Source organism: Lepidochelys kempii, chromosome 15 (assembly GCF_965140265.1).
Source record: "Lepidochelys kempii isolate rLepKem1 chromosome 15, rLepKem1.hap2, whole genome shotgun sequence".
In the NCBI taxonomy this organism is placed as follows: Eukaryota; Metazoa; Chordata; order Testudines; family Cheloniidae; genus Lepidochelys; species Lepidochelys kempii.
The window spans coordinates 26,211,770-26,227,694 of NC_133270.1; the positions used below are offsets into that span (position 1 = coordinate 26,211,770).

Sequence of the window (15,925 nt, forward strand, 5' to 3'; positions counted from 1 at the left end):
AGCCTGGCCAATTATTCATTAAGTATGGTATACACACAAGGTACTTTAATGACAGGTTTCAGAGTAGCAGCTGTGTTAGTCTGTATTCGCAAAAAGAAAAGGAGTACTAGTGGTACCTTAGAGACTAACAAATTTATTTGAGCATGAGCTTTCATGAGCTACAGCTCACTTCATCGGATGCATTCAGTGGAAAACACAGTGAGGAGATTTATATACACAAAGAACATGAAAAAATGGGTGTTATCATACACACTGTAAGGAGAGTGATCACTTAAGATGAGCTATTACCATCAGGAGAGCGGCGGGGAGGGGGGGGAGGGGAGAAAACCTTTTGTAGTGCCACTAGTACTCCTTTTCTTTTTGCGAATACAGACTAACACGGCTGCTACTCTGAAACCTGTCATCATGCAAGGCACTGCATTTAGCCGTATGGAGTGGAAATCGATCAACTTCATGAAAAAACTCGTACAGATACAGACAGACATCATCTTCCTTTCCAAATGCAAACAGATGGACATTGTACCAAAAGGACTGAAGGTAAAAAATCCATTACAATCTACATACCATACATAAATTGGTTAGTCTCTAAGGTGCCACTAGTACGCCTTTTCTTTATACCATACAGACCATGCTGACAGCTTGTGCCACACGCTCTCAAAGAAACTGCGGAACCACCTGATCAACATCCTGTACAGCAAACAGGGAAAGATAAAGAATGAGCTCTCAAAACTGGATACTCTCATAAAAAAACAACCTTCCACACAAACTTCCTCATGGCTGGACTTTACAAAAACTAGACAAGCCATTTACAACACACACCTTGCTTCTCTACAAAAGAAAAAGGACACTAAACTACTACGTGCCACAAGAGGCCACAGCAATGGTTCCCTTAACCCACCCAGCAATATTGTCAATCTATCCAACTATACTCTTAGCCCAGCAGAAGAATCTGTCCTATCTCGGGGCCTCTCCTTCTGCCCCTCCACCCCGACGAACATGATACAGTTCTGTGGTGACCTAGAATCCTATTTTCGACGTCTCCGACACAAGGAATATTTCCAACACACCTCTGGACAACATACTAATCCACAGGGACCTTCCTACCAACACTACAAAAAGAAGGATTCTAGGTGGACTCCTCCTAAAGGTCGAAACAACAGACTGGACTTCTATATAGAGTGCTTCCGCCGACGTGCACAGGCTGAAATTGTGGAAAAGCAGCATCACTTGCCCGATAACCTCAGCTGTGCAGAACACAATGCCATCCACAGCCTCAGAAACAACTCTGACATCATAATCAAAAAGGCTGACAAAGAAGATGCTGTCGTCATCATGAATAGGTCGGAATATGAACAAGAAGCTGCTAGGCAGCTCCCCAACACCACTTTCTACAAGCCATTACCCTCTGATCCCACTGCAGGTTACCAAAAGAAACTACACCATTTGCTCAAGAAACTCCCTGAAAAAGCAAAAGAACAAATCCGCACAGACACACCCCTGGAACCCCGACCTGGGGTATTCTATCTGCTACCCAAGATCCATAAACCTGGAAATCCTGGATGCCCCATCATCTCAGGCATTGGCACCCTACAGCAGGATTGTCTGGCTATGTAGACTCCCTCCTCAGGCCCTATGCTACCAGCACTCCCAGCTATCTTCGAGACACCACTGACTTCCTGAGGAAACTACAATCCATCAGTGATCTTCCTGAAAACACCATCCTGGCCACTATGGATGTAGAAATCCTTTACACCAACATTCCACACAAAGATGGACTACAAGCCATCAGGAACAGTATCCCCGATAATGTCACGGCAAACCTGGTGGCTGAACTTTGTGACTTTGTCCTCACCGATAACTATTTCACATTTGGGGACAATGTATACCTTCAAATCAGTGGCACTGCTATGGGTACCCTCATGGCCCCACAGTATGCCAACATTTTATGGCTGACTTAGAACAACGCTTCCTCAGCTCTCGTCCCCTAATGCCCCTACTCTACTTGCGCTATATTGATGACATCTTCATCATCTGGACCCATGGAAAAGAAGCCCTTGAGGAATTCCACCATGATTTCAACAATTTCCATCCCACCTCAGCCTGGACCAGTCCACACAAGAGATCCCCTTCCTGGACACTATGGTGCTAATAAGCGATGGTCACATAAACACCACCCTATACCGGAAACCTAATGACCACTATTCCTACCTACATGCCTCCAGCTTTCATCCAGACCACACCACACCATCCATCATCTACAGCCAAGCTCTACGATACAACCACATTTGCTCCAACCCCTCAGACAGAGACAAACACCTACAAGATCTCTATCAAGCGTTCTTACAACTACAATACCCACCTGCTGAAGTGAAGAAACAAATTGACAAAGCCAGAAGAGTACCCAGAAGTCACTTACTACAGCACAGGCCCAACAAAGAAAATAACAGAATGCCACTAGCCATCACTCTCACAGATCTTGGGAGAAAGGCCAGTCCCTGCCTACAGATAGCCCCCCAACCTGAAGCAAATACTCACCTGCAACCACACACCACACAACAGAACCACTAACCCAGGAACCTATCCTTGCAACAAAGCCCATTCCCAACTGTGTCCACATATCTATTCAGGGGACACCATCATAGGGCCTAATCACATCAGCCGCACTATCAGAGGCTCGTTCACCTGCACATCTACCTATGTGATATATGCCATCATGTGTCAGCAATGCCCCCTCTGCCATGTACATTGGTCAAACTGGACAGTCTCTACGTAAAAGAATAAATGGACACAAATCAGATGTCAAGAATTATAACATTCATAAACCAGTTGGAGAACACTTCAATCTCTCTGGTCACTCGATTACAGACCTAAAGGTCACAATATTACAACAAAAAGACTTCAAAAACAGACTCCAACAAGAGACTGCTGAATTGGAATTAATTTGCAAACTGGATACAATTAACTTAGGCTTGAGTAAAGACTGGGAGTGGATTGATTATCACTACAAAAGGTGTCCCCCTCCCCCTCCCCCCTGCTGGTAATAGCTCATCTTAAGTGATCACTCTCCTTACAGTGTGTACGATAACACCCATTTTTTCATGTTCTGTGTGTATATAGAAAAGGAGTACTTGTGGCACCTTAGAGACTAACCAATTTATTTGAGCATAAGCTTTTGTGAGCTACAGCTCACTTCATCGGATTCATACTGTGGAAAATACAGAAGATGTTTTTATACACACAGACCACGAAAAAATGGGTGTTTATCACTACAAAAGGTTTTCTCTCCCCCCACCCCACTCTCCTGCTGTTACTCTGAAACCTGTGTGTATATAAATCTCCTCACTGTATTTTCCACTGAATACATCCGATGAAGTGAGCTGTAGCTCACGAAAGCTTATGCTCAAATAATTGGTTAGTCTCTAAGATGCCACTAGTACTCCTTTTCTTTTTAAGGTTTCAGAGTAGCAGCCATGTTAGTCTGTATTCTTTTTAAGGTACTTTAAGAGCACTTAAAAGATGACGTCCCTGCCCTGAAGAGCTAATGATCTACCTCAGACAGACAAAAACAAAATGGAGATAACAAGAGAAAGCCCATATTTTCTGAGTGCACCTAGGTTGATCCCCATGTTTTGTAAAGCAACTGCAGAGTCAGACTTTCTAGACACACATACCCACAGCTCAGATTGGAAATTAATAAAAAGTGGTACTTTCCCAAACACTGTCCCCAATCCAAACTCCACCCACACGTGATGCCAAAATGAAAATGCTGCTCACAGTGGATTGTGCGAATCTTCACAGTATGATTATTCCTCTTCTTGTGTGCTGTGAGTAGTAAGAAAATAATGTACACCCTAAGATTTTGCTGTTAACAGCCCAAACAGAGGAACTGAAGAAATTCAAGCCTCTCACAGTAGGTCTACACAGCAAAGAAAACCCTGTGGCTGGCTTATGCCAGCCGACTTGGGCTGTAGGGCTGTTTCATTGCTGTGTAGACATACCCTCAGTGCTATAAATTCAGGCTGCCTGTAGATCTCAGTACCACAGCTTACACTTGATATACATTTGCAAGGTTACCTTTGAACTTTAAGAACCAAATAAGTCCTTTTAAAAAAAAAGAAATGTGCATAAAATAGCAGTCCCCAGGGAATGTGCTAAATTGCCAATGTGCAGCAAACCAGCCCAGTCTACCCTGGCAAATACTGATCATAAGGACCTTTTGGTACCTGTCAAAGTGCAACACACATCTTTATCTTTGTGACAATAGTATCTGTTTGAAATATTGATGGTTATTTCAGCCAGCTCTGAACTACTGCAAGTTCTGTGAGCTTTATATAATATGGTGTTTGAGATTAATGCATTAATCTGAGAACAAATCATACAATCGTAGGATTGGAAGGGACCTCAAGAGGTCATCTAATCCAGTCCCTTACACCCATGGCAGGACTAAGTATTTCTAGATCATCTCTGACAGGTATTTGTCTAACTTGCTCTTAAAGAGCTCCAGTGACAGAGATTCCACAACCTCTCTGGGCAATTTATTCCAGTGCTTAACCACCCTGACAGTTAGGAATTTTTTCCTAAGGTCCAACCTAAACCACCCTTGCTGCAAGTTAAGCCCACTGCTTCTTGTCCTATCCTCAGAGGTTAAGGAAAACAATTTTTCTCCTTCCTCCATGTAACAATCTTTTATGTACTTGAAAACTGTTATGTCCCCTCTCATTCTTTTCTTCTCCAGACTAAACAAACCCAATTTTTTCAATCTTCCCTCATAGGTCATGTTTTCTAGACCTTTAATTATTTTTGTTGCTCTTCTCTAGACTTTCTCCAATGTGTTCACAGCTTTCCGGAAATGTGGTGCCCAGAACTGGACTCAATACTCCAGTTGAGACCTAGTCAGAGTGGAGTAGAGCGGAAGAATTACTTCTCGTGTCTTACTTACAACACTCCTACTATAGGGCTGCCAGGCATCCAGTTTTTGAGCATAACACCTGGTTAACAAGGGACCCTGGTGGCTGTGGTCAGCCCGCTAACAGGGCTGCTGAAACTCCAGTCGGCAGCACAGCAGGGCTAATGCAGGCTCCCTGCCTACCCTGGCCCCGCGCAACTCCCAGAAGTAGCCAGCATGTCTGGCTCCTAGGCACAGTGGTGGCCACAGGGGCTCCTCACACTGCCCCCGCCCTAATTGCCAGCTCCACAGTTCCCATTAGCCAGGAACAGTGGCCAATAGGAACTGCAGGGGCAGCACCTACAGGGGCGGGCAGTGGACAGAGCCCGCTGGCCCCTCCGCCTAGGAGCCGAACATGCTGGCCGCTTCTGGGAGCCACCTGAGGTAAGCGCTGCCCAGCTAGAGCCCACACCCCGAACCCCCTCCCACCCCCAAACCCCATCCTGCACTCAATCTCTCTCCCAGAGCTTGCACCCCAAGCTCCTGCCCCAGCCCCCTCCTGCACCCAAACTCCCTCCTGGAGCCCACACCCCTCGCCTTCTCCTGCATCCCAACCCCCTCCTGCACCCAAACCTCTTGGCCCTAGCCCAGAGCCCGCCTCTTGCACCCCCTCCTGCACCAACCTCCTGCCCCAGCCTGGAGCCCCCTCCTGAACCCAAAACCCCTCCCAGAACCCACAGCCCTCACCCCCTTCCACACCCCAACCCCCTGCCCCAGCCCAGAGCCCCCTTCCACACCCCAGCCCAGAGCCCCCTCCCACATCCTGAACCCCTCATTTCTGGCTCCACCCCAGAGCCCACACCCCCAGCCGGAGCCCTCAACTCCTCCCACACCCCAAACCCCTGCCCAGTGGAAGTGAGTGAGGGTGGGGGAGAGCAAGTGATGGAGGGAGGGGGGATGGAGTGAGTGGGAGATGGGACCTCAGGGAAGGAGCAGGGCAAAGGTGTTCAGTTTTGTGCGATTAGAAAGTTGGCAACCCTATCTTGCTAATACATGCCAGAATGATGTCTGCTTTTTCTGACACAGTGTTACTCTGTTCAGTCATGTCTGAAAAGCTTTGTTATCCAATGGGTGTGGATAAGAACTTTTGCCTATCAGCCTAATATTCCTTTACTTAGAATAATTATAATCATATAGTGCTTTTCATACCAAAAGCAATTCATAAAAAATAGAGAAAGCGCCATCAGAAATACAGCATGCTGAAAACAGTGTCAGCCTGTATTCCAGGATCACCAGTTCCACAATCTATTAGCAGCCCCTCCACACAGTGGACAAATTTCTGCCTCGAGAGGCACACCCCAGTTCATAATTAGATTCTATTTCAGCAAAATATTTAATCACATGCTTAAATCTATCCCTGTTCAGCAAAGGGATGACTATATTGGCATGTACTGATAAAACATAGCCAAAAAGAAGAGGAATAAGACTGACCCTGATACAGGGTATGAAATCAGACCAGCATCTTATTTTAGTGGATAGGTGAATTATTTGTATGGGAAACACCATCTTTGTTTAACAAAAGACAGCAGTGATTTATTCTATAATAGCTAAGGTCAATTATTAAGTAAAGAGGAAATTTTCTAAAGCACAAAGTGCAGTTGTGGATCCCTAACCCTTTGAAAAATCTTCCCGCAACACAAAATCTATTAATTATTTTTCTCAACTGTTTTTAGAACCATCTGTCACTATTTCACCACACCCATAACTGTGAATTGGGCTAGGGTCTCTATTACTACTACCTTGCAAATAGTCTTGCCAATCTAATGATATAGGGCCCAATGCTGAAAATATTTACTCAGGTAAGTAATGCTTATTCAGTCAGCTAGTCCCATTAACTTCAATGGGACTACTTCACTGAATAACAACTACTCATAAAAATAAGGGTTTGCAGGATCAGGCTCACAGTTTGACACAGAAGGTGCAGCTCAGGATATGAAAACATAAATGAAACCAGGAGAGTTTCAGAGTGCTCATAAGGAAAGCTGTTATTTATTCCATCTTTTGGGGGAGATTTAACACTGGCTTAATATTTCAGCTGTTTGTAAACTAGGGGTTTTTTCCCCCTTCATGGAAAATGTTTAGTTTTTGGTGAAAAATAGAAAACCCAAGTCAGAAATACTGCTGTAGTGCCTCATGGGAGGCGTAGCTCAGATGCCTTATGCTCCCATTTGTTTCCAAAGGACAGGCTCTCTAGTCAATTACATCTCCCATGATGTTCCAGTCTCCCCTCTTGGTGAGGGGTGGGTTAATCAAGGCAGTTGCATAGCCATTGTGCATTAAAGGAGACAGAATCCAGCTTGGAGGCCAGCCCATCTCATGCTGACCATGCTCCCTCCCCAGCCCCTATGCTGGGCTAAAGGGGATGCACCAGCTATGATGGCTCTATGCTCACTGAGGATTCCCCTATGCCAGGTGGATTTCCAGCTAGGGAGCTACAAGCAGTTTTTGCCCTCGTCACATCACTTGAGTAGTGCAAAAGGAGGAGAGTGGGGCCAAGAATCTGGCCCATAATATTTATACATTTCTTATATTAATAAAACACAGTCCTTACTCTCATAAAAGCTCTGAAAATCTTGCTTTTTTGCAAAGCATTCATTCATATTCTGAATTGTTATCTCCGGGGGCTCAAATATTGTCATCACACTGCTCAGAGGGCAGAGTCCTTCTTGGTTAATTATTCAGAAAAATCTTCTTTAAAAAATAGTTAGGGTTTTGTTTGGTTTTAAATGTGGGTGTCAGTAGTGATGGAGCATGCCAAACTGACAACCTTGGAAATCAAATTCCCCATGTAGCCACAAAAGGGGCAGCTGCAGCACAACCTTCCTATGCTGTCTACCCTGACCTGCAGGGGCCACCTCTATGGCACAAGAGTAGTTCTACTGACGTGTCCATACAACCCAGGGGCCTCTCTGCTGAAAACGTGACCAATGCAGGCAGATTGTGCCAACAGTTGGTAGTGTTTTCTGTGATGTGAACGGCACTAGAAGCTGGACTGAGACCTCCTGAACTCATTTAACATAAGCCACCGAACATGCATCACACTGTAACGACTTTCAAACTCTATTAACCTGGCCTGAATTTAAATCAATGAGCAAGAGAAAGAAAGACACTTTATCATTTAGCTATTCAGTCCCCCAACTACTTGTATCTTATTATTCTTTTAAATTAGAGGTGGTGTTTAGAAAATCTTTTATATTTTACTTTAGTTTTGATCTAATATGGCTGCCCAACTACTGCAGTTTGCTAGGTTCTCTCTCAGATATTAGTCATTTACTTATGGGCAAATAAGAACCTCACAACATAAAATTATTTTAAAAAGTTAATGGTACAAATCCAAGTGAAAGCCAGAGAGGTCTCCAAGTGCATTTTAATAACTGAACCAGCAGAGCAGATGGAGCATTCTCTAACTCCATTCCCAGCACAGAACTTTACACACAGTAGCCAAGACAGACATTTGTGTCTGGTGATACCATCTGTGTCTGCAAAACCACAATCACTGTCATTAGAGTGCTTTCTGTTTGTAAGGATCATTCTAATGGTGGGTATAGCATACAGCAAGCTCCCAGTATTACGGCCACACTTAAGGACAGGACCAGAGTGGAACAGTCCCATTTCTAGACTCCAGAAGTCAGGAATGCACAGGATAAACACCAGTGTTTTTCTAAAATTAAGGAGCAGCATCACGCAGATACCAGCACTGACATGGATTGTTCAGTCCTCATCATCTTGCATCTCAACTACTGTAATCCATTCCTGTATGGTCCTGATGCCAGTCACACTGACCCCCATCATGCCCCTTCAAAAAGCTGCTGCTAGTTTGTCACTGCAATTACATCACTTCCACCTTTGTGACACTCCATAGGCTTCCCATCTGCATCTCCACCCTGTTTGTCTGTCTGCTGCATCATGTCTGGCATGTAGACTGAGACTCTCCTGGGCACAGACTGTCTTTTTTTTATTTCTTATCTGTACAGTCTCAATGGAGCCCTGAACCTTGATTGGATTCTTAGCCACTACTATAATACAAATAAATGTAAGGGTGGCATGGTCTAATGGCTAGAGTAGGAGACCGGGAGACAGAGTGCCTGGATTTTATTTGATCATCTGCCACTCACTCACTGCGTGACTTTAGTCAAGTCCCTTGAAGTTAGAAACCAAATTCATATTTAGGCACCTAAACAAACTGTTTCATTTTATTAAAGTGCAGAGCACCTTCAACTTCCACCAAAGTCAATGAGAATTGAGGGTGCTAAGCACCTCGCAGGATTAGGCTTGTGCAGAATGCTTGGATAAGAACCTTTCCTAGCCCTTGGGCTTTCACCTTCCCCAAGTGTTTAATGTCACTACGTAGTGAAATAAATGCTGCACTTCACTTTTTAACTGTACATCCTTGTTGTATGTTAATTACCATCTGGTAACTCAGAACAAACTGGCTTTCACTTTGAAAATATGCTAGTTACTATGAGAAATTTGGACACATTCAATAGAAGAGAGTGCAATAAACATTGTGGTAAGCAGTGGAATACACAAAGAATGAAACTCCATTGGTACAGAAGTAAAACTGGAGTCAGAGGTAGCAAAAATAGGAGTTCAGAGAAAGGTGATGAAAATGTTCAGAGACAGAAAAAGAATTTAATATGAAGAGTCTGAAAACAGTGAGATTGTTTAGCTTAGAGATGAGACATATAAAAATGAACATGACAGATGTGTATAACATGAATGAGTATATAGAGAAGATATGAGCACCTGATCCTATTTACCCACTCATAATACCAGAATAAGTGAAAGGCAGTTTATATTTAAAACAGATAGAAGAAAATATTTAAATTTTAAAAAACATAATTAAGCAGTGAAACGAATTATGACTAGATATCATTGAGGTCAAGAGGTTAGTAGGATTTTAAAAAAAGCACTGGAAATTTATATGAATAATGAGACCATCCACACTTATACTACATAGGATAAAACTTGGGGATACATTCTCTTAGGTCTCACAGCATAAAACAACTCTTCCTAACCCCTGTCAGTTAGGACTGATAAAGTAAGTTTCTATTTCATAAAGGCCTGATCCAGAGTCCTTCAAAGTCAATAGAAAGAACCCCACTAACTATAAAGGGCTTTGGATCAGGACCTAATTGTCCAGTATGGAATTCTAGCATGGAAGCATCTGGTACAGAGTCAGTGGTAGAGACAGGGCACCATATGAGATAGATCTGTGTTCTGACCTGCATGGGAATTCTTATATTCCAAAGAAAATTCTCCCATGCAACTTTCTGATGAAAGATTTTAAAATTTAATTTAAGGGGGGAAACGTATTAAGCATTTTCCCCATAGAAAACAATCCCCCAGTCTTGATACAGAACCCAACAGTAATGTTCTTATTTCTGGCAGCTGAAATCACACATACTTCAGCAATTATTTTGCAGCCAACACAACAAAAACCGAAATAATTCTTAACAGCATTTAAGTGATAAAATAAATCAAATAATAGCAAAACCAAATTGTTCCTGAATATAGATTCCAAGGTTCATAGATATTTACTGTGATTCTCTTTAGCTATTTCTGGCATTAGAAATAATCACAAGAAACTGGATGGAAAGGTTTGATTGTACTCATTTGAATTGAAATAAATAGCTCCTCAAATCAAGAAGACACGATTAGTGAAAACTTCACACAGGTAAGAGAAAGTTGATTCACCACCAAATAACGATTGCAATTTTCAAACGAAGTTCATTAACCCTAAAATCCCTGGATTTTTCAGGATGCCAACAAAATGAGTGCTGTGGCAGATATGTACATACGTCTTCAGTACCCGAAGGATACCTGCAGACTTGTGTTATTATATAAAGAGCATTTACAGAATGTCTTCTATCTTCAAAGCACTTTGCAAACATTAATTTATTCCTCTGCAAGGTAGGTAAATATTATTCTGATTTTACAAATGGGGAAACAGAGGTAGAGAGAAGGTAACACCAAAGATTGGGATTTTCAAAGCAGTCTATGGGATTTAGCCACTTTTCCAATTTAAAACATTTTAAATGGGAAAAGTATCTAAATTCCTTACACTATTTTGAAAATCTCAATCACAGTTTTCAAACTTGAGTGCCTAAAGTTAGCAACTGAAATACATCAAATGTGAGTCTCCTCTGCTTGGCACATTTGAAAATTGGGACGTTTAATTAAATACTTAAATGAGATTTTAGTTGCCTAACTTTAGGCACTACAGTTTAGAATTTGGTCCTAAGTGATTTGCAAAACCTCATGGATTGGTTTAATAGCAGAGCTGGGATTAGAACTCAGTAATTCCTGGCTGTCAGTAGCATGTTTTACATAGAATCATAGAATATCAGGGTTGGAAGGGACCTCAGAAGGTCATCTAGTCCAACCCCCTGCTCAAAGCAGGACCAATCCCCAACTAAATCATCCCAGCCAGGGCTTTGTCAAGCCTGACCTTAAAAACCTCAAAGGAAGGTTCCACCACCTCCCTATGTAACGCATTCCAGTGCTTCACCACCCTCCTAGTGAAAAAGTTTTTCCTAATATCCAATCTAAACCTCCCCCACTGCAACTTGAGACCATTACTCCTTGTTCTGTCATCAGCTACCACTGAGAACAGTCTAGAGCCATCCTCTTTGGAACCCCCTTTCAGGTAGTTGAAAGCAGCTATCAAATCCCCCCTCATTCTTCTCTTCTGCAGACTAAACAATCCCAGTTCCCTCAGCCTCTTCTCATAAGTCCCCTAATCATTTTTGTTGCCCTCCACTGGACTCTCTCCAATTTTTCCACATCCTTCTTGTAGTGTGGGGCCCAAAACTGGACACAGTACTCCAGATGAGGCCTCACCAATGTCGAATAGAGGGGAATGATCACCTCCCTCAATCTGCTGGTAATGCCTCTACTTTTACAGCCCAAAATGCCATTAGCCTTCTTGGCAACAAGGGCACACTGTTGACTCATATCCAACTTCTCGTCCACTGTAACCCCTAGGTCCTTTCCTGCAGAACTGCTGCCTAGCCATTTGGTCTCTAGTCCGTAGCAGTGCATGGGATTCTTCCGTCCTAAGTGCAAGACTCTGCACTTGCCTTTGTTGAACCTCATCATATTTCTTTTGGCCCAATCCTCTAATTTCCTCTGTATCCTATCCCTACCCTCCAGCGTATCTACTACTCCTCCCAGTTTAGTGTCTTGCTGAGGGTGCAGTCCACACCATCCTCCAGATCATTAGTGAAGATATTGAACAAAACCAGCCCCAGGAATGACCCTTGGGACACTCCGCTTGATACTGGCTGCCAACTAGACATGGAGCCATTGATCACTACCCATTGAGCCCGACAATCTAGCCAACTTTCTATCCATTATAGTCCATTCATCCAGCCCATACTTCTTTAACTTGCTGTCAAGAATACTATGGGAGACTGTGTCAAAAGCTTTAGTGCAGAAGTTTGTCCAATAAAAGATATTACCTCACCCACTTTGTCTCTTTAGTACCACGTTTAATATTTAGAACATGCCTCTAAAACAGAAATAGGCAGCCAATACAAAACCTACTTTAAAAGTTCAGCACTACGTAATATTCATTCACTCGAAGGGTCACTAGCTGTTTCTGTTATTAACGCTAGCCTATGTCTCACTTAGCATACTAAATCCTATGAAATTTGCCATGTGTGTTTTCAGGCCCCAAATCTTTTTTTCCCCACCATTACATGAAAAACAGTTTCAAGGGAAACATCCAAACTGGGGTAAACTATCAAATACTGGAGTGAAAGCTTCATTCCAGTCACTCATCAGAGATTTCCTTAATTTTTCTCTATTTTGGCTAGTTACCACACACCCCAGCTCCTCTCCTCTTAGTGACATCATGATAAGAGGCAGTGATGCCGTAAGTTTATCCACATAATTGGTATAAGACAGGCAGAGACAGTGCAAGTTTCTCTCATACTACCTCTCAAATATGCCTCAATTAGGACCTCTGAAGTGAAAAAGTTCAGTCTCTGTAGCCTATTATATCTTTGGCTTCTCTGTTGAGAATGCCAGCAAGAAAGTCAATTAGCACCAACTAAAGTGATGGAATTTTCAATGGGGACACCTACCCATTAGGAAATGGACTGAGATGCACAAGCTCATTTCACCAAACAGTCCTCAGTCTGTTACAACTTTTGGCCATTAATCACCTGGGATGGTTTTGAACCATCAGCCTAGAGGTGAAAGGCTCAATTCTTCCCTCTGACCTTTTTGCTGTCCTAAGAAGTGATTTATTACAACAATTCTTTTACCAACAAGATCCAGTATTCCAGATCAGAGCTAGCCTGCCATTCTCAGGGCAGGGCAGGACAAGTGGCTATTCTCGTCTAAAATATTAAAGAAAAAATTCAAGGTTTTTAAAATATTTATTATTTGCATTTAGTGAATCCCAAACTTTACACTGAGCATTTGATGTAGTATTTTAGAATGAAAGACAGAATGTATCCACAGTTATAAAACCAATGACAAGCCATAAGAACATGAGAGATCCATTATAAAGTTCCCAAATACAAAATACAAAATCTCCTTCAAAGCTGTAGAAGACCACTAATATTACACAGATCAAGCAGGTTAGTCAAGCTAGCATCCACCCTTGCTCACTGAACAAATCAATACTTCCTCAGCTACCAGCATGTGAGTTCAAACAGGAATTAACCAGGGAGGTCAAGATTAGAATTTTTTAGAAACTAGAAGAAACTTACTTTTTCACTTTTGGATACTTCATCTCCGAAATAGCATTCGTGGCATCGGTCTGCCTCTCCTTCAAATGCTGCGGCCACATATTATCCACCCAATCGACTAAGTCCACCTAAAATCCCCACCAGAACCAATGGTTAGTCAGTAAACATGTGGTGGGATGTACTCCCAGCAGTCAAAGCTGGAACAGTGATTGGCAACAATGGCAGATTGGCAGTTTGCATATGCTCAGAGATGGTGAAATCTTCCTTAATAAAACTCACTGTTTCAATCAGAAACCCAAACCTGTGAGGGGTTGAGCACTCTAACTCCCCACTAAATCCTACAAACATTCAAATCAAAGAGAGTTATGCCACTGAATTCAAGGGGCACAGATTCTGACTCAATGGCACTTGAGTGCACTTCTGGGATTGGACCATTGCTGGTGTGGGATCACCACAGTGCCAGTATTCAATTGCATATGTGTAGATTGTATCCCAGAAATTGTGATCATGCACATCAAAACCACAATTTTAAAAAATTGAATTATTCTGATATTGTATGTTTTCAAGGAACATTACCCTGGTGATCTGGCCAAATTCCACCATGAGTAATTACATTACTGCCTACCTAACATTTCCTTGGATAACACTTGGATACAGAATTCTTCAAAGTCCTTGTCTCAAGGCCAAATATTTTCAAAAGTGTGGACAAGAGCAAATACTGGGAGCTGAGCAAAACAGAGTGAGAGAGAACTGGATAGAGATGAAGGGAAGGATATGGAGAGTGGAGATAGCTTCATGGATTACTGAAATAACGGTTGCTTTGGGTGTCATAGGGAATGGGATCAAATCCCAGCATGGAATGTGAAGCAGGGATAAATCTCTGGTTCATTGTTTTCTGACCTGTGTTATGCAGAAGGTCAGACTAGATAATCATAATGGCCCATTGGACCTTAACCTCTATTAAATGGGTGAGGCACACAAACCAGGTTTCGAAAAAGGGAGGGCAAAAGAGGGTCAAGCACAAGACAGAGGTTGTAGTACAGCATTTGGCCTCAGTGGAGCAAAAGACAACTCAAGGAAAGGAGGCAATATGTAAAAGAATTTCAAACTCAGAAGTGTCATTCTTACCATCCTAAGAAGATCAGTAAGCCTCAGAGGACTTTACAAGACCTAACTGAGGCACAGGTCACAAAATGATACAGGTTCACCTCTGAAGCCATCCAGCAACTTTGTAATGAGCTGCTGTAATGGGAGCTAGAGAGGCCAACCCAGAGGAGCCATCTCCTCTCAATCCCAGTAGAGGTCAGTGCTGTATCCAGCATCCTTACTTGTGCGTCCTTTCAAAGGACCTTCAAGGATGCTACTGGTATCAGCCAGTCCCCTGCCTCTGTGTCCCTAGAGGACTTCCAGAATGGTATGATCTGCAGGATCAGCTTCCCAATAGAGAGGCAGACCCAACACCCAATTTTGCAAGAATTTTATGTGCTAGTGAACTTCCCATCTCTACCAGGTATTGTAGATAGCATACCCAACCCTCAGAGGGAGCCAATGGGAGATAATTCAGCCCACAGAAATAGCAAACATACCAATTCCATGAATACCATGGCCATGTGTGACACAGAACTGGTGTTCACAGGTAATAGCTAGATAGCTGAGATCCTCATACAATTCCTGCATCCGGATATTGCTATCCATGGCATTCACCTGATTTGCAATCTGAACCCACAGCCTCTGTTTTATGTGGGCAGAGAGCATGCTGGAGCACACACATAACCCTCAACCTCCAGGGAATTAATTCTATAACGATGGTGTCAATTAGGGCATGCGTACACAGCATTTTGGAGTGACCCTCTCAGACCGGAGTGACAAACTTGGGTTAGGAGGGTTCATGCCAATGCTCTAAAAATAACTGTATAAATAGTGCTTTGAAATTGCAGCTTGGGCCAGAGTGCGGACTCTGAAGCCCACCCCTTCCCTAGGCTTCAGTCCTGCTGTCAATAACAACAGCAACCTGCTTGGGTAAAGACAGATGTCCTAAGTACTGGAGTTGATGGAAGTTGCAGCTATTTGAGCTAAGCCTGTCGATTAATCGCAGTTAACTCACGCAATTAACTAAAAAAAATTAATTGCGATTAAAAAAATTAATCGTGACTAATCTCAGTTTTAATCGCACTGTTAAACAATAGAATACCAACTGAAATTTATTAAATATTTTGCATGTTTTTCTACATGTTCATATATATTGTATTCTGTGTTGTAATTGAAATCAAAGTATATT

At 42.7% G+C, this 15,925-nt stretch overlaps 1 protein-coding gene across 2 annotated transcripts in view; it reads right to left on the reverse strand.

Moving 5' to 3' along the window:
• Positions 1–15,925, reverse strand: part of KDM2B (lysine demethylase 2B) — a 176,010-nt gene that overhangs the window by 111,450 nt on the left and 48,635 nt on the right. For both annotated transcript variants that reach the window (XM_073313300.1, XM_073313301.1), the window contains one exon: positions 13,669–13,775. In XM_073313300.1, coding sequence (XP_073169401.1) covers positions 13,669–13,775 — 107 coding nt within the window. The remainder of the gene's footprint in view (positions 1–13,668; positions 13,776–15,925) is intronic.